This window comes from Oncorhynchus kisutch, linkage group LG28 (assembly GCF_002021735.2).
Source record: "Oncorhynchus kisutch isolate 150728-3 linkage group LG28, Okis_V2, whole genome shotgun sequence".
NCBI lineage: Eukaryota > Metazoa > Chordata > Actinopteri > Salmoniformes > Salmonidae > Oncorhynchus > Oncorhynchus kisutch.
In genome coordinates this window covers 25,400,061-25,420,354 of record NC_034201.2, presented here as the reverse complement: position 1 = coordinate 25,420,354, position 20,294 = coordinate 25,400,061, and the positions used below count along the sequence as shown (strand labels likewise).

The 20,294-nt window shown below is 39.8% G+C and overlaps 1 protein-coding gene across 3 annotated transcripts in view; it reads right to left on the bottom strand.

Moving 5' to 3' along the window:
• Positions 1–3,919: 3,919 nt before the first annotated feature.
• LOC109872440 (homeobox protein cut-like 1) overlaps positions 3,920–20,294 on the bottom strand; it is a 214,550-nt gene continuing 198,175 nt past the window's right edge. For all 3 annotated transcript variants that reach the window (XM_031807406.1, XM_031807408.1, XM_031807407.1), the window contains 2 exons: positions 13,940–14,243; positions 3,920–13,777 (listed from right to left, as the gene is read on the bottom strand). In XM_031807406.1, coding sequence (XP_031663266.1) covers positions 13,321–13,777; positions 13,940–14,243 — 761 coding nt within the window. In that variant the 3' untranslated portion in view covers positions 3,920–13,320. The remainder of the gene's footprint in view (positions 13,778–13,939; positions 14,244–20,294) is intronic.

Here is a 20,294-nt window from a genome sequence, read left to right as displayed (position 1 = left end):
GACAAATAACCATGGGAAGATATTACAATATATACAGCCTCAAAAGATTAGTATTAAATAGGAGCACCTTCAAAGGGATCCATTGAAATATTTTGGCTCTAGAACCCTAAAACTCAACTCTGGACCTCAAAGCCAGTCCCACTGTTTTTATTTTATTTTTAGAACTGGGACACCAGGTGTGTGCAATTAATTATCAAGTAGAACAGGAAACCAGCAGGCTCCGGATCTCATACAGTGGGGCAAAAAAGTATTTAGTCAGCCATCAATTGTGCAAGTTCTCCCACTTAAAAAGATGAGAGAGGCCTGTAATTTTCATCATAGGTACACTTCAACTATGACAGACAAAATGAGAACAAAAAATCCAGAAAATCACATTGTAGGATTTTTCATGAATTTATTTGCAAATTATGGTGGAAAATAAGTATTTGGTCACCTACAAACAAGCAAGATTTATGGCTCTCACAGACCTGTAACTTCTTCTTTAAGAGGCTCCTCTGTCCTCCACTCGTTACCTGTATTAATGGCACCTGTTTGAACTTGTTATCAGTATAAAAGACACCTGTCCACAACCTCAAAACAGTCACACTCCAAACTCCAGGAAAAAATAGACACCACCATACAGTTTTGAACGTGTGTGGTAGGACATAAACCTGATTGGAGGACAGTTTTCCCTCCAAACAATTGGTCTGTATTGAGCATGGACAAAACCCTATTGAAACCAACACCTTTTTCGGAGAGCACCCTTACAAGGTGGCACTCGGCATGGTCCTTCGAGACAGATTTGAAGTAGTTGATCCCAGATCTGTGTACAGTACCGAGGGAGACGGTGGGTGCAGCCAGGGAAGTTGTGTGTCTGTAATGATGGATGGGGTGTACTAGAATTGCTGAAGGCTCTCTCTGATAGCGGTGTAACCCTAGAGTCCTGATGTTGCACAGCATAGTCCCACGCAGAGGACCATTCACAGCATGGAAATCAGAGGTCTCCTCCCTCCATGAGGAGGAAACCAGATCTGTCTGTGGCAGTGGCCACAAGTCATTCAGGGCAGGTTGCCTGTTTTGCATGTTATTTTGGCATTAATACTTGTCACATATCAGTTTGGAAACAATGTAATAAAAATAACAAAATTAATTACATTAATAAAGCCTTCATACAAACATGGTCTCTTTTTTGCTTTCTTGAGTAAGGCAGCTCCAAAATGCCTAGCTCAGTGCTTTCTGTGGTAGTGGGGCAGCCAGCGGAAAATACAGAGCGTAGGGTTTGGTAAAGTTCTCTAGTTGTGCCGTGATTGGCTCAGTGTTCTGTCACTCATGGGGACACAACATCACTGCCAACTCTAAGGATAGAGCTTGAAAATTCAAGCCCCTTGGGTGCTGCCATAGAGTTACATTAGAAGTGCCCATCCAAGAAGGCTCAAGGTCAATGGCCACAGATAAAATGACATCAAATCACATTATATCTACAGTAGCTTTCATCACCATGAATCAAGTTTACAATCTACTGGCAAATCTTGTTAAATCCTTGTCATCTGAACAGAAATAATGAAGAAACATAGATAAAACATATCCTTGCTCATCGACCATTGGACATAAACATTACACAACAAGTTGGAAATCACAAACTCAGTGTCTAACTGCAAGCATTCCCAAGCAATCACTAGCCTGCTATTCAGTGGAGTAGGTGTGTGGTCCCAATTCCTGGTTTAAGGGTCTCTTTTCCAAGCTTAAAATGATAAACATTCAACATTGGCCATGCTGTCAATCCAGCATGATTTCTGCCCCACTCAAAACAACTGTTAACTCACAACTGTGAAATCTGACTTTAGTGAGTTCAAAACAACTGGGAACTCAGGAAAAAACGAGCTCCAACTGGGAAAATACGTTTTGAACGGTCATCCAACTTGGAATTGCAAGTCGGGAATTCAGACCTCTTTCTAGAGCTACGACCTAAAGTTCACTGACGTCATCATGATTCAGCCTTGTTTTTTTCCATGTTCCCAGTTGTCTTGAAAGTACCGTAAATCCAGAGAATGCCAGAATTTGATGACAAAGTTCGCCAAAATGTGCCCAAGGACACCTTCCTGTTCAAGTGAGCACAGCACAACAAGGTGAGTCCAAAAATGTATTGTATGCTGCTGCATAAATTATGTAATATGCCAGGGAGATATGTATATTGTAGCTAAGAAAGTAATACTAAATGTATGTAGTGTAGTAAACTGTTGGTAGCCCATGTGCCTCACCCTAATAATTTGGTGTACTTTCCCCTCTTAATTTTGCCTACAGTTCTGACTTGGTGGTGCACATATAGCCTATAACCTGTTTTAGATAAATGTAATCATCGAATATTGTAAGAGCTTTCATTGTCTGCTTTATATGCCCCCTTTATTTATCTCACTGTTCTGACTTGGTGTACAGGGAGAACACTAAGAATGTCCCATGTTCTGAATTATGTCGCTGTACATTTCAAAAGAGCTGAACAAAGTTATATTGACTATGTCCATCCTAGCTCGCTCATTAATGTCCTAATCTAAATTACGTATTGCCGCTTGTCGTCCCCTTATGACATAGTTTGCACATCTCAATTGTCAGTAGAAACCACATTTGTTTAGGCAACGCAGCAATATCAGCTATTACTTTTTTTAAGGAAGTAAATGAGGCTGAATGAATTGTTTCGCTGCCAGACAAGGCTCCGCTGATAGCCAGGTGTAGCAGTGGTAAGGTGTTGGGACTACTATTGGGACACCTTTATGTAGGCCCTAACAGTTTGTGGGCAACGTTTGTCACGGTTATAGTGCAATTAATGTATTGTTTAGTGTTGTGTAGTGGCTTTGGTGGCATGCATCCCCCCAGTAAAGTTTTTGTTAGCACCACCAAGGATGGGAATCCATACAGCTGCAGCAGTGCTGGAGGTTATTGGACCAAGTTATGCAAACAAACAAACATGTATTAACTAAAAGATTACTACCATATTGATACTGGTTTAGTTTGTACCTCCTATGTGAGTTACAGTGCCTTGCGAAAGTATTCGGCCCCCTTGAATTTTGCGACCTTTTGCCACATTTCAGGCTTCAAACATAAAGATATAAAACTGTATTTTATCAGTTTTCCCATTTTGCACGCCCAATATTTCAGTTTTTGATTTGTTAAAAAAGTTTGAAATATCCAATAAATGTCGTTCCACTTCATGATTGTGTCCCACTTGTTGTTGATTCTTCACAAAAAAATACAGTTTTATATCTTTATGTTTGAAGCCTGAAATGTGGCAAAAGGTCGCAAAGTTCAAGGGGGCCGAATACTTTCACAAGGCACTGTAACAATGGAAGTTGTGAGTGGGACACATTTAACTTTTAGTAATTTTGCAGGCACTCTTATCCATAGCGACATAAAGTAGTCCTACTAGGACAAGAGTACTGCTTTTATAGATTGATGGGAAGTGCTAGCTATAGTTGAAGGGTCTTCAAAAGAGGCTCTATAAATAATCCAGCAGGACCACTTCCGGTCTATGGAGCCCGTCATGACCATCTCCTGTCATCTAGAGACCCACAGGACCAGGAGAGGAGGAAGAGGTCAAGGGTCACCAAGGCTCATTAAGCACATCACAGACACTACTTCCTGGGAAAACATATGTAATTGGAAAACAGGTGTTTTAGTTTCAATTGAAGGAATATGCACCATTAGTGATCTATGGGCAACATACAGTACTCAGTAACGTGTGCTGTGTAATAGGCTGAGGTAACAGTCAGTTGTATTGAGAGTGTAGTTTCTAGGGTGTAAAGCTGTGGTGTTTTTAGGACTGCGAAGATGCCAAGTAGACTATTCGGAAACACCTTAGGCCACTTCAGTCAAACCCCTCACATGGCATTACATACATTGCAAATGTTTATACCTTTTAATAACATGCAAAAAAAAGACACCACCCAACTTTGTGTTTGTATAAAAGATATTTACTTCAATTATCACACCTAGGGTGCTAGTGAATAATAATAATAATAATAACAATAATAATAACAATAATACATTGTGAGTTTCATACAGTGATATTGCTTCTCCATATTGTATAGGGACTGTCTTACAGTGCTGGGAACAGACTACATGACTTAAATGACCAAATAAAAAGGAACCAAACGAGAGAACAAACTGAAACTGGAAGAAGATTCTTTTTTTCCTGTGAAGGTGGAGTCAACCTTTCATTGCCGATCATGAGGCCTAGAATTGCTTCATAGAAAAATAAATCAGCCGACAGCAACTAACTACACCTCTCTCTGGACTGAAGATGAAGGGGGAGAACTGTTTTTGCCAGTGACAGTGACACAAGGACTCTGCTAAAAGTAGTTTCCACCTGAGCTTTGAGAGACAAAATTAGACCAGCTGAGATGGTGGGAGGGTTCCTCACTTCAAAAGCAGTCAGTAAAAAAAGAGAGGACACAAACTAAAAGGAATAAGGAAACTGCCTCCCATAACTGCATAGGAGCTGCTCAACACTCCACACACACGCCATGTCATATGAATGCCAAAATGTTTTGCCCCACGTCAAGCTATAATTCATAAGTGAAGTGTTGGAGGAAAAGTGAATTGGGCTGAAACTCTTCAGTTGGAAGTACCAACTCTTCGTTGAGAATTACACTTTTTTGGTTGAAGGGATTTTTTTATTTTGTAAGATTATGGTAACTAACTTCAATGTGAAGTTTGGTTTAAAAAAACAAATCACATAACCTTCATAAGAAATTAAATTGCACAAATCAATTTCTATGGAAGCGATATCTGTACATCTCAAATAACACTCGCATTTGCCAAAACAAGAGCTAAGCAATAAACCTTTCATTCAAGGTACTAAAAGGTCTCCTTAGCAGTGGAAAAAGAATGAAACAATATTTGGTATAAAATCTTGATCTTCTTTCACCCATTTACAAAGCAAAAAGACAAAAACATGTTAGTCTCAATTATCTCAGAAAATCTACAGTGTCTATTGAAACAGGCATTCTCAAGTTCTGTAACTGAACGACATTTGACCAACAACGTGACCTATGTGTAATCAGAGAGTATATACACGGAATTGAAAGTCTACTGACACAGCAACTTGACATTACAGTAGATAAACTGATAGTGAGATGGCTGCCTGACCAAACATCAGAAAGTTGGAGACCTCTGGCACTTTGAAGGTTGAGAGTCGGCCAAATTGACACCATCCAACACCTAACTCATCCACTCAGACTTCTTTCCATGCTTGATAAAAGTAGTGTCCTAGTTTCAAAATTATCAGCTGAAAAATAGACCTTTAAGGAAGGTTGCTTATAAACCTGGTAGGGTAGTAGTAAAGGGGAGGAGCAGAAAACCATTGGCGAGTATAGCTAGCTTTGTTCTTAACACAATTAAGCCTTGTTCAGACTGCAGGCCTTAAAACTCAAATCAGTTTTGTTTTTCAAATCCATTTTGGAATACTGACTGTCCAAACAGCAAGTTACAAGTGACCAAATTGTAAATGTGTATTCAGACAGCAGTCATTTGCTGACATGGCTACGCTAGTAATGACGGGCGAGCACTGTGGTGTAGGCTGATTGGTGGCGGTGCTCCTGCTGCCTATCACTCAGAAGTAATGTAGCAGGCTAAGGTGACAACCTTCAAGTTGCTTTGAATGTTCAAAATCATTGTGTAAGAACACTTATAAAGCCTCAAAGGATAAGATGATCCAACTTTTAGTCACTTAGCTAGGTAGCTGTTTAGCTTTCTAGCACATTCACTAACAATGAACAAGCTATTTTGCTACCACATGTTCTTGTCAAACTGGAAACAGAGTAGCTAGCAAGCAACAAGATATGCCAAATGACAGTCTTAAAAACCATTTGAGGGCAAATAAATCATATTTGACTGTTCAGACACAAGTTGCATGGCCAGGAATCATATTTGTATCAGACTTCAAAGGTGGTTTGAAATGTGGATTGAAATATTTGATTCCATGTACGTTTTGGCTGTTGAGACTGCAGGAAAAAGACCACATTCGAATTGGATATGCAAAATAAATGTGATTTGAGTCAACTTCCAATGTGAACAAGGCTATAGTGAATGAGAATTGGATTATACGACAACATGAAAACAACGATCTTAGACTTAGATATAGCACATGGCCAAACAAAGGTGAACTGGACACAAACAAATTTGATGACTTCAGCAGGGAGGGGACTCCATAGACACTCAGCTTATACGTCCGCCACCACAACATCCTCTCATATGAATAGAAAGCAAACAAGGTAGCAGCAAAGGACTGTGGGTGATGTAGTTCTATCATGCTTCCTTCACTAAAGCTCTAAAAACACAGCTGTCAAAAAACACAATATTGGATGTCGCTTTAAAGGGAGCAAAATTTGTTGTCCATTTGGAGTTGGCCGACAAAGGCCCAAAACTACTGTAACACAACCAACCGTTAATCGATGTCAACATTTATTGTATAGTTTTCCATCGTAACTTATATGCCAACTACCACTGAGTGTTGGATGCAAAATGTCAATCAGCAGGCAATCAGTAATGCATAAAGTAATGTGACCACACTTAGATAATCCAAATTCAGATTGAATATGACATTATTAATGCCGCCATTGTTGACCACTATTTTAGTCTCCATTTCCAATGTCACTGGCATCACAACTCTATTAACATGTCGACTTCTGACTCTTCTCACAATCACAAGACTACTGTCCCTGGCTGACTTCTGAGACTTAACACAAGCAAAAAGATGAGCAAAAAAATAAATGCATTAATGTTCAAATCAAATCTCATCTTAAAACGGGAAGGCAAATCAAAAGCAAATCATTCCAGATTTCATCACACTTTTAGCAAACATCGTCAAAAACCTTTTGTCACTACCAGTGTCTGTTGACATTGAATAAGGAGAATCTAACAAAGCCTAAGGAGTTTATATACTATAAATAATAGCAAGTATAGATTGGGGCTAGTGATGTGCAATGACATATGGTTCTGTTATGTATATGCTTCAATGAGAATCAAGGCATTGGTCTTCATGTTTACTGGGTTAACGTTTGTCTCACAAATAACATAAGGTTATGAAATAATTGGAGGGTCATAAGAGAAATGTGAATCCATGATACACAAACACCATGAGATTAGCGCTGGCTAATGCTAATACGTATGCAACGATCCTTGAAGTCGATCTGACAGTGTGAGGTTTTCGTAGTCCTGATATGGGGAAAAAAACTAAGCTATGGACACATCAACCCTATAGAGAGAGAACTACCAATACTTTGACAGTAATAACAAAAAACAAACCCATTGTAATTGATTAACAACTTGCTATAAGGATATATATATCTGTACAACTTTATATGACAGTGTATATAATATTGATAGCAATCTACTTTAGTTCTATAGAAAAATATTTGCAAAGGGCAAATTCCTGAAATTCATCCAAAATAATCATATGGTTTCTGCAACAATGTAACAACCAATGTTTTTCTTAACAACAGAAAAAGAACATGAAAACACAGAAGGGAACTGTAGCACAAAGAAACTGAACAAACACATGCAAAATGCCCTTTGTATAAACCAGTGTTGCTTTGGGTGCTTCCTCCAGGGTTCCACTGTCAAATCCAGTCCCCCAATTCTTCATGATACTCAGAATCTTACCCGTTCATTCAGAAAGCTACAGACAACTCTGTGTCTACAAATCTAACCAACACTTTAAGAAAACCTTTCCCTGTCAATAACAGAAGTATACACATGAATAGGAGCAGAGAAAAGAGGACCGACCTCTATTTCTTGGACACCCAGGGCCTACAACATAAACACTGTATTAACTGCGACTGATAAACATAGCCTGTTCTTTATGATGTCTATATGAACATGTGCTAGACAATAACTCGGAAAGGTAATCAAGCCTGATTTGGTCCTCTTTCAATTGTATTGTTCATGTATTGGTGTGTGATATCTGTCCTTGTCTATGTTCTGTGCCGTTCTAGTCAGCATGATTTCCATGACTGTGGCCTCAAGGAGAATCGTGTCCTTGAATACTAAGGGTGCAATCTCTTGTTCAAGAAGGAGAGTCTGACAAAGCAATGTCATGTGAACCTAACCTATAGCATGAGGAAAAAGAGGTGTGGTACACGTTAACAAGAAGCAATGACGTTCAGACGGTTTGAAAATAGGGAAAAGTTCTAAACTAATTCCACCACAGAATGACTTCCATTAGCTCAGAGTGCACAACCCCCCTTTAAAAGATTACGATTCAAAAAATTATCCAAAACACATTGATCTATGAATTAATAGGGATAAAATCAAATACAAGTTAATGATCAAAAACCTTTCCCTCTGGGCCAAAGGGCAAAACTACATGCAATGTTCCAAAATGGCTGACAGCAGAACATGATTTGGGGAGAAAAAGTGAGAGAACTTGTGTTCAAATCTTGCATTAGCATCAAATGAGAAATATAAAAATAAAAACAAATCCACAGAAATGTAACTCCAAGTCAAAAAGCACTGCCTGTCAGCTATCGCTATTGTGGCCTGTACTAACAGGGTATAGCTGGGAACAGTTGACATCATGATAGCACAACTTGACATGTTAGTAATAATATCAAACTGAAATCCCTCTGGGAGACTCACATACTGTTGATGAAATCCCCCTGGGAGACTCACATACTGTTGATGAAATCCCTCTGGGAGACTCACATACTGTTGATGAAATCCCTCTGGGAGACTCACATACTGTTGATGAAATCCCTCTGGGAGACTCACTTACTGTTGATGAAATCCCTTTCACTAGTGCCTCTACCAGACACTCAAGGCGGCATCATTGTTAATGAGAGCCATACCGACTATCTGCATATGGACTTTTGATTGTGTACCTCCTACAGATCTGTGGCCTACAAGTCTGTATTGGCATCACCTCTGGAGGAGCCAGCCCAGGTCTGCAGACAGTCACAGAACTGGACCCCTTTTGTTCAACAGCAGTGGAGCGTTTCCAGACAAAACAACTTTGCTACAGACGTCAACAGCTGTGTTGAGGACACAGCATGTGGGAGACAAATCAAAATTATTGCTTGTTTCCATGTGGTACCTACACAAGACTTGGAGATCAGTGATGAAAAGTCTCATGAGAATGACGATGGGATGGGAAGCAAGACTTCAGACTAAGAGACTGGGCCAGCTTACTGCATTCATTTATGAGCAATCCTTAAAACAATATCAACACTTCGGTCACTTTAAGGCAAAGGCACTCCCATGAACTTAAGATAGTCTGGAGGAAAAGACTCGCAGACGGTAAGTGCTAAGCTAAGATGTCTCTTTAATAGTGCTAAAACGTCAACTCCTTTTTTGAAAGGTAATGTTTTTGGGTATGATCAATTGAAGCTTTACTTGCAGCCATTAAATGGAAAGACAATTATTTTAAACTTGTTGCAGTACTTGTGCTTTTATTCGAAGTTCAGTTGAACAGTATGACCAGCTGATAGGGACTGCTGTGATTGGCCAGACTGGCAGTGTGGCACTTGAGGGAGCGTAGTTTGGAACCAGCCAGGACGCAGGGCTTCTGAACAGTGTGCTAACTTCACTGCCCTCCAGAGGTGATCTAATCACCACCAGCTTTGCTGTAGGAGGGGCAGCTGAACAGTAGGCATTCAGGACCCACTCTAGAGCCAGGGTATGGCGCAAGGATCAGACAGCCATATATTAAGTCCAATGTATTGTGCTCCAAATGTGCACAATTTGAAAAGTTGACAATAATCACTTTCTTTGTTGATAATGTGATGTCTTTAAAGAGTAAGCTTACTGTAAAGTCAGAATAGGATAGGTAAATTTTTAACAGTATGCAATTAAACTTTTAAGGTAAATTGTGACAGTTTAATTGCCTTCCGCCCTTTTTAGAGGTTGTTTGTCAGTAGTGCGTGTGCTTTACACACCTGTTTGTGTTATTGTTACGTATAAAAATGTAATTTGCTACGTTTTTGTTTTAAGGAACTAAACCTATATTTAGCAAATAATAACTGCGGAAATAAACATCTTCTGAATAGTCTGTGTACGTAGTACTAAGAGCTTCACAAACCTTTTAGATGTCAGCAAGTGCATCACAGTTTATAGTTCACTCCAGTTTTCTGATCCCTAGCCTTGTGCAGGGCCACATGTTGGTTAGGTTGTAGAGACAGGAAACCTCCCGGTCCAATAAACAGGAAATGCCAGTCACACTCTCTTGCTAGATCTAAGCCCATATATAGCGATCCTATCAGTACCTCAGTTTATTAATCTCAAATAAAGCTGGAACATTTCAGAAATAAAATGCCAGATTCAGAGGTGATGCCAAAGGACTGCAGTTATAGACATTCAGATGCTATTGGTTCTCGAACCCCACCACAACTTCTGTCCTGTGCTGGGTTCAGTGATTCACGGAAAATGTACAAAATAGAATGAGTCAACCTGATTTCAATTATGCTTGCTGAGGTGATCTATCTTCATGGAAAATACATACAAGTTAAAAAGAAGAAAAAAAAACTGCAGACACATCACGAAAGGTGAATGCACCATAATGCTATCGATGACATCTCTCAATTGAGTTCAAACCATATAAATGACACTGTCAAAACATATTCAAATTTCACTAATATACATGTATGACAACTACATCTCGTACGTATAACCCAATACTGCCGGCAGTCTATCAGTCTAATTTTTTTTTTTACATGACCCCTTATAGTCCCACACGATAATAACAATAATAATAATAATAATAATAATAATAATAATAATAATAATAATAATGTAAAACAAAAATCAAATAAGACATTAAAATGTAAAGTACAGCCCCTATAAATAAGTAGAACAAAAAAATGTAACAAAAAAAACTTTGTTGAAGTGATCTACTGTGAGTCGTTAATATATGGCAATAAAGGAGACCTACTGTATTTGTGAGTCTGCTATGCAGTAAGCGATAACTTGAAAAACAGCTTAGAAGAAAGAAAGGGTGGCAGTTGTGCACTCTGTGTGCAGGCATGTACAAATCAAAGACGTATAAAACACACACAGAGCCATACACACTTAGGGGTGTGTATGGCAGAGCAGGGCAGCTAGTCCTCTCTAACACCCTTACACCCCTTTCCTACAGTACGTGCGTACAACATCACACAAGCACACGTCTACTTGCGTACACGTACGTGTGCTCTCACACACTCAAACACAGAGGGAGAGGCAGTGGGCGGGCAGGCACTGTGAGCTTGTGGCATAGGAGGAACGGGAGAGGCGGGAGAAGGTTGTGATCGGTGTGTGCGAAGGGGTTTCTACTGTTCTACCATGTCTGGGAGAGGGAGGATGGGTTGAGGGTTGAGTATAAAATGAATGTCTTTGTTTCTTCCATTGACCCGTGTCAAGTGATCTTAACCTCTGAGATATATTCACGAGGCAAGCCAAGAGTTTCAGCTGAAGATAAGAGGACCTGTTGAGACCAGTGGAGAATGGAGATGCTACATAACAGTCCTGAATTGATCATAAAACTGTTCATATAAGGAAGAGAGCGCATTAAGACTGGTGGAAGAATCAAGCTCGACTTTGAAACAGAGACGACCAAATTGGATGGGGGATGTCACATCAACAGTACTTTGGATAGAACTTTTGGTATTGGTTATTAAATAAGTAAAAATGTACCTTGAAATATCTCTACTAAGTACGGGTACATTTGGCCTCTTGACCTCTGAGCAAACCAACATGACAGCCTGTGGAGCATATTTCTCAGAGGGGTTTAAAGGAGGGACGTATGACAGGTCGACCAGGACTAGATCAGTCCTGTAGCTTGTCGGTATGGGAATACACAAGCAGAGGAGAATCAATCTCTTCCACCGACTCAGTGCACCGCATGCAACAGGAACGGGGGTTTCTTGTCTTTCTTTTTCTTCGTTTTGACAATGTACATATATACATACAACCATAGGTAAAGAGTTGAGAGCAAAAGAGCCTGAACCTTGGAATATACAGTAAAGTGAGCTGTGCATCTCCTGGCTTTTTCACCCAATGAAACGCAAGCCTCCCCCGTCCTAGGGCCAGCCTGTGAAGTACAGCGGCCATCGGCTCCACTGCCCGCCCCGGTTCTGAGGTCTCAATAGTGTGGTTTTTGTGGTTAAAAAGCAGGTTCGTAACTTTTTGTTTTAAAAAATATCTAGACGGAAATATTTTTCTCTCCATTAACTTTTATACATTTCATTATTTTTTTTGTTTGTTTTCTTAATTCTCAAACCTGATTTTGGCCTAAAATTGAGTGTATTAAACAAACGCTCCCAGTGCCACCAAAATGGCATCCCCGAAAGTCAGTTAAAGCTATGAAAGAAATGTGCACTACTTATCAAAAAGTTTCTAGATCACTCAAGAGAAAGAACACTAAAAGTCAGCTACCACAAAATGTTTTCAGATTTTTCCTTACATAACTGTTGCATTTTATGTTGTACGTTGAGAAAATGTGAATTAAAGTAAATCTTTTTTCATCATTCCTTTCAACAACTGATAAATCGTATGTTCACTTATCATTTTATCCTTCCCAAGTATTTAGGAATCGAAACTAGCATTGTTTAGAGTCGACCGACTGTGCAATCTCTTAGTGGCAACCAAATTGCTAAATACTTTTTTTCTTTCTCAGAGGAGAAAAATAATTATATAAAATGTTGATTCCTTTCTCAATGGAGTCCATAGCATATTAAGAGTTCCAAAGCCATTACATGGCAACTTTTGGGGCACAGAGAAGAAGGTTGCTTGGGAAAGGATCACTTCATGGTCCTTCTCTCCTGCAGACACAAATGTTTTAAATGCTTGGCTTTCCGTTTGACGATCCTTACAGATACCAAACAGCTGCAATGGACTTATTAGGAGGAACCTCTTAGAAAACAGAGAAAAGATTGTAACATTTAGTCTGTTAGATGTTGTGAGAATTCACTGAGCGAAAAAGGTTAGAAAAACTTTGAGGTGGTGAATAAATCTCTCAAAGGGAAACACACACACACACACACAAATAAAACACAGAATTGCTTCTCGTGACAGTTTCGTCCTGTGGAGTAGAGCTCCTTTGTGAGTAGCGCAAGTTTTTTGTCTCTTTCGCACCTTTGGCCGGTGGAGTTGGGGCCCTTTGGCCAGCAGGGCTGTTAAGTGCTTTATCTACAAAGAAAATCAGGTTGTTGCTGTCGTTTCGCTTCTCCAAAAAATCTCTAAACCCTCTTTGATATGAAAACTCGTAAAAGACACCAGTTCTTCTCTGGCAGTACTGCTCCAGGCTTGGCCTTGGGACTGTGCAGTTAGGGCTCTAGGAAAATATGAACTTTCCCCAGTAGCGTGAGCAGGGGGACCATATTAGAACTCCCACTCATGGGGCTCGTCTTTACTTGCGGCCTTCTCCAGACGGTGGATGATATTATTGAGGTTGGCGGCTTTCTTCTTGCGCAGGCTGTTGTCGCGGGGGTTGCGGGCAGCGGCGGTAGCAGCCACGGACACAGAGGAAACATGGCTGATCTCGGGGAAGCTGAACAGGCTGTCCAGGGCACCGCCCATGTGGTGGCCGCTGGTACCTGCGGCGATGCTGCCGGTGGCCAAGGTGGTTCCGTCGTCCCTGTGGTCGGACCCCCACTCGCCCTCCGAGGCTGGGTGGTGCTCGTGGCCGGGGCGAGTGCCCTCCACCGTGCCATCCGACTCGGTGCCGTCGCAGCTTTCGCCCTCGCTGGCCTTGCCCGCTCTGGTGGACGGGGAGACACCCTCAACGCCCTCACCTCGCTGGATTTCCTCAATGAACAGCTCCCGTCGGATACGAGACCTGGAGGTTTGAGAGAGAGAACCCCAACAACCCTCAGTCAGACACAGACACACAGCTGGGAGTCTCTCACGTCAACACAGAAAAAAAGCAAGAGTGACAAAAAAATATTTGGACCCAGGTCTGCATCCATTTCCAGCCTTCTCCCAGCTCCTCTCCACCCACCTATAGTTGTGGAACCAGTTGATGACAGTGCTGGTCTTGAGGTTGAGCTGTGACGCCAGCTCCTCGATGGTCTTGGGCGAGGGGTAGGGCTTCTGCTGATAGGCCCTCTTCAGGGCCTCCTTCTCCTCGGGGGCCAGCACCACACGAGCCTTCTTCAGGTGCTGCTGGGGGGGCTGTTGCTGGTGCAGGTGGTGGCCGAGGCCGTGCTGGGGGCTGCCCCCCTGGCTGAAGTCTCCCCCTGACAAGCCCCCACTGTCCGCAGTCTGGCTCTCGCTCACAGAGCTGTGGCGCCGCTTCATGTAGGCTGGCGGGGAGAGGAGAGACGGAAGGGGAAAGGGTTAAAAGTGTGTGAGCCCTCTATAAAGAGACGGAAGGGTTAACTAAATCATGAGGATGCCATGTAGACTTGCCTGACAGGGCTGCACACAGGCCTGACAAATGAAAAGATGTTATCTTTAATTCTGCTTTAAATTCATACAAGCAACATGACACTGAAATTGTATCTGTCCACAGCAATTGAAATATAACAGCATTCCATTTCAACATACAACACATGTGGATGTGATATTTTATAAGGCTCACAGGCAGATGCCATAGCTAAATACACTAATACAAGAAACACAAAAATCAAATGCATATATTACCACCAGGGGGCAGTATTACCACATAAATACTCAGGAGACGCTAATTCACTCACAAGACAACATGGGTGGTAAGGTTACCATAGAACCTGCACCTTTAACAACCCATATTTTCCCGTACTTGATATGTTTAAACACGTTTACATGGCATGTGTGACACGGAAGTCACACAAGCCACATTATGGACCAAAAATAGAAACATGTTTTATTATATGGGTTATTCTTGAATTATGTGGCATTTGTATGGAGGACCAAACCTGCTATAATTACAATTAAATTAATAAATAAATACACATAAATAAATGAGCAAGGAAATACAAAAATGCTGACCAGAATTCATAAATGTTTCTCTACATACAGCCAGGTCCATAATTATTGGTACCCTTGAAAAATGATGAGGAAAAAAATAAAAAATAAAATAATACAAATTCTGATCTATATTGTATGCTTCAATGTTTTTTTTAAATGAAATTATTTTATATGAATACAATTTTTCAGAGAAAGAGATTTTGTTTAACAACAAAATAAATATAGGGGTAAAAATGATTGGCATCCCTGTTTTCAATACTTTTTTCCTAAACTGTTTTATGAGATTGGAGAACACGTTGGGAAGGATATTGGACCATTTCTCTGTAGAGAATCTTTCCAGATCTAATGGACTGCCCTCTTCAATTCAAACCACAAGTTTTCAATGGGGTTCAAGTCTGGAAACTGAGATGGCCATTGCAAAATGTTGATTTTGTGGTAAACTAACAATTTTTTGTGGATTTTGTTTAGTGCTTGAGGTTATTGTCTTGAGGAAGATCCACTTGTAGCCAAGTGTCAGCCTCCTTGCAGAGGCAAGCAGGTTTTTGGCTAAAATGTCCTGGTACTTAGTCAAGTTCATGATGACGTTGACCTTAACAAGGGGCCCAGGACCAGTGTAAGCAAATTAGCCCCATAACATCAAAGATCCACCACCATATTTTACTGTAGGTTAGGGCTGGGAGATATATCAAATTCATTTGAAGGTATGTTTGTGTGCAATATTCCAAATACCTGTATCGCATTTTTTATGACCGTTTATGTCTGCTTGTTCTCATGTTGTCTTTTTCGTGTCCTTCGCTCCGTCTGTGCTATATGCACCTTCCTGTTTACACCAGAGAACTGTATATAATGACAAGATGCACGTCTCCGCCCTAACAATGGGAGATGTTGTTCCAAAGGCAGGCAGGGGAAAAGCTTAGGTCCAAAATAAGCCCATAGAAACGCATTGGGATTATTTTGGACAGTTTTTAGCGCTTCGCCTCTTCCTCTATGGTTTACACACACACACACACACACACACACACACACACACACACACACACACACACACACACACACACACACACACACACACACACACACACACACACACACACACTTGAGGGTTTGGTCCAACAGAATGGGTCATATGGACACCGTAACACATTGAGACGTTATTTTACTGTAATAGAGGAGACGTTAACCTTTCTAATGATACCCTTTTTATGTCTCAACTACTCAAATTGCGAACAGACACTACTAAAACAGGAGTATCAATGACCATTGATTCTGGGGAAATGAATGCTAAGTTTGTTGAGTACCGCTAGCAGCATTTTAGCCAAAGTACCGCTAGCAGCATTTTAGCCAAAGACTGTTATACTAGCTGTTTAGTCTGTGTTTTATAAATGTGCAATCATCATAAAACACAATTACATAAGGAATTGGCAACTCGCTCTCGTTCTGAAAAATAAGGTAGGCCACTTGATTTGAACATCTGAACAAAGTGGACAGGCTAACATACTGTTTAAACAGTTGAGATGGATAGAAGGGTTTGTTCATAACAATTCAACTGTTCTACCTCGTTAGCTAGCAAATAGATCCAAGTTGGCTAAACTTGAAATATAAAGATTAGCTGGCTACTCACTAGCATGTGTGCTTGTGTGTGAGAGATTATTTATGAGACCTGTGTTCATTTTCTATAATGCCTTCTACAAGTAGTTAGTCATTATTAGGTTCGGGTTCATGGTTTGGGTTCAATTTCTAACAAAAAAGGGCATTTTCATAGACATACTTGAAAGACAGATCAGTGATTGCAAAAAAAGCAGGTTAAACTATTTTGATAATATACTTAAATTATTAGTGGGTCTGGTGGAAGGCTTATATTTGGCCTATGTATAATTTCACAAGACCTGAATTCATTAAATTATTGCTGACCATTTGAAATGCAGTGTATATGACCTTTATTCTAAAACAAAGCTTACTTAGAGAAAACATTTGTATTTTTTAATCAATATATCATCATACACAACAATTTGACAAAAAATATTTTTAGGCCATACCGCCCAGCCCTACCACATATGCTTCTGTTTTTCTAACGCCAAACCCACACCTTGTGTGTGGCCAAAGAGTTATATTTTCAAGTCATCTGACATAGCACCACCTGGAGTTTGATAAACGGCATTGGCATCATGAACTTTACTAAGTACCAGGACATTATAACCAAAACCCAGGTTGCCTCTGAAGAAATAAAATAAATGAAAGTGGGATTAATTACTTAAATAATGATTTATCTATTTATGTGTATTTATTTATATTTTTGTATGCGCATTTATTTATTTATGTGTGCATTTATTAATTTATTGATTTATTTATTCATTCATTCATTTAATTATGTTTGGTCCTCCATACATTTTAGAAAAAATGTACACGATTTTCTGAGGTAGAGGCCACAAACGTTCAAATCATCATTACTTTAAAAATAATTTACTAAAGTGAATGATTAATCATTTTTCTCACACTGTTATTTTGCTTCATTTACATTGAGTAACACCAAGTGACACTGGATGTAGACACACCACACTATCAATGGAATCCTCAAATATATGACATACTATAAGGTTGTGATTAGTTTATCATTTATTTCATATAGACCCCTCCCCCGATAACAGTTTGCCCTTTGAGAGAATCCTCAAGGTTCTTGTATATCCTATATCCTGATTTTCAAGGCAGTAACACTAATTAAATAAAACTGAGGGACACACATTATACTAGTAAAAAAAGTTATTTAAAATGGCCTTTATTTTTATTGTATTAAATATTTATTTATAAATATTTATTTATACAATGTATTAAATGTATACATTATTTATACAATGTATTAAATACTTTTGTTCACTTTCTAGCCTTCAAGATATCTTTAAATCCCCAAAACATGTCAGTACATCTCTGGCTTGTACCAGTAGTGATGTGTAACGTGCTTTAAACAACACATAAACAACGTTTTGCAGTATAAAGGACTTGCATTATGTTTTATCATTAAAAAACTGTTCAATATAAACAAAATTGTGTAACTATTTGTAATTTTCATGTGTTTTTCATGGTTGCAAAGGCAAGGAATGCAAATGCCACCACAATTCAAGAAAGACCCATATGACCCACAATTCAAGAAAGACCCATATGTCTTTATATATATATATATATATATATATATATATATATATATATATATATATATATATATATATATATATATATATATATATATATATATATATATAGTATAGACAGTCTCCGTTTTTGGTGGCCTGTCCCCGGGTGGATCTGTCAAGGAAATGTCCCCATTTTTAACTGTGCGTTAAAAACAGACCTCAAAGTGAAATAATATTTTACCGGGGCAGCAGAGCCTGGCAGTTGACGTCTCAATCGTGTTGTGCTTGTTTTGGCCAAAAGAGGGGGCTGCTCGCTATAGCAGCTTCATTCGCTCTTCTTCTTCTACTAACTACTTGCTCGCGCTAGTTTTAGAGAAAACTGCAGTGCAAAACTCGGCCAGAAGCTAGCAAGTGTCAAGTGAATCCACAGCATCACCACAAACTTCTTTTCAACTTATTTTACAATCGTTTGAGATACTAGCTAGTGATGTTATAATGTCACAATTTATTGTATAGATAGATGACCTGCTCTATAAGGTTATGCTAGCTAAAGTTAGCTATGTAGACTAAGTTAGCTAGCTACTGTCATGGTAGCTAGGTTAAAAAACGTTCACGTGTAAACGTGCAGTGTATGGGCTATTTGGAAAATATGATTATATTAAATGAATGCAAAATGAATTATGATAATATTTATTTGTAGATTACAATTCTAATAGTTTGGCATTATAATAAGTAGTGTGAAAATATATTGACATTTTCATGGATAACATTAGAATAATGTTTTCTGTTAGAGAGTGGAGAGGAGGAAGACTGGATAGGAAGAGTGAAGGAGATAGGAGGAAAGGTAAAGATATGATTACAGAGCCTGCCAATTTATTATTCCAAACAATGTTGAGATAAAATACAAAAATGAGGCAAACAATAGGAATCTGTCAAGTATTTTATCTAATAGTGTTCTATTTATTATTAAAGATTGGAGAGGAAGGCGAAGAGTGAGAAGGAAAAATGAAGAGAGTCAAGTGTAGAAGAGTGAGGAAGACAAGTGAAGAAAAGAGGAGAAAGATTGGAGGAGAAGAAAAAGTTAAGAGACTAAGAAGAGTGACGAAGAGCAGAGTGGAAACGGAAATGCCATTTTAATGACAACATGAGAGAATTTCCATTTATACGCTCAGGTCAAGACGATTGAATGGTTCACGGCACCCTTTGTCATTCCTCTTTTCCAATTGGCAGCGGGGGAAGAACGGCAGTGGTAGAACATCAACAGACAAAAAAGCACAAAGCCTCTCTGATTGGCCGTGTTGGTTTGCCCTCTGTCACCACATTCTTCAAGAAGGTAGAGCCTTCCCAAGAAGAATATGATTTAGCTGTGCAGGAGGTTGTCTCTGCATACCACACTATGCAACACAATCATAGTTACAGATCTATGGACTGCACAGCAAAACTGACACAGAAGCTTTATGAGCCAAAGCGTACATGTCCTAGGACAAAATGTGACACCATAGTGAGTAATGTGTTAGCACCATGGGTAACTACTTTGGTAACACAGGACCTAGACCAGGTTGAATTTGTGTCCCTGTCCATTCATGCGTCCAATCGTGGACATGTAAAGCTGCTGCCAATAGTAGTCAGATATTGTAAGATATAATGGCAGCATATGTGGAAACAAAACTGCTTGATTTTGTTGAATTGAAAGGAGAAACAGCAGGGGAAATTGCAGCTGAGGTCCTGGTGGTCATCCCAAAATTTTACCTGGAAAACAAAGTCGTGGCATTCTCTACCGACAGCACAAATACCAACTTTGGAGGACTGAATAGGCTGGGGAGGGTCAATGTCCATACCAAAGTTAAACATGCTCTGCAGCGGGAGGTGATTGGTTTAGGTTGTCCTGCCCACATCATTCATAACACGGCCAGAACAGCCTTGGATATGATTCCCCTTGATGTTGAGTACCTGCTTACAAATATATTTGGATATTTTCACCGTCAGAGTAGAAAGACTGAAGAGCTTTTGTGAGTTTGTTGGCCAGGAGTATCATAACATTTCAGGACACAGCAATGTTCGCTGGCTGTCCATGCTCCCTGCTCTAGAAAGTGTGCTGAAAATGTGCCGTTGAAATCCTTTTTTCTTTCACCTTCAAATGCTCTGTTGTCCTGCGAACAATGTTTGAAGATCCACTGACTGAACTTTGGCTGGCCTTTGTCCATGGAAACCTGACTGTATTCAGTGAAACGATCAAGATGCTTGAAGGCCAGGACCGCTGTGCTGTGGAGTCAGCTGCAA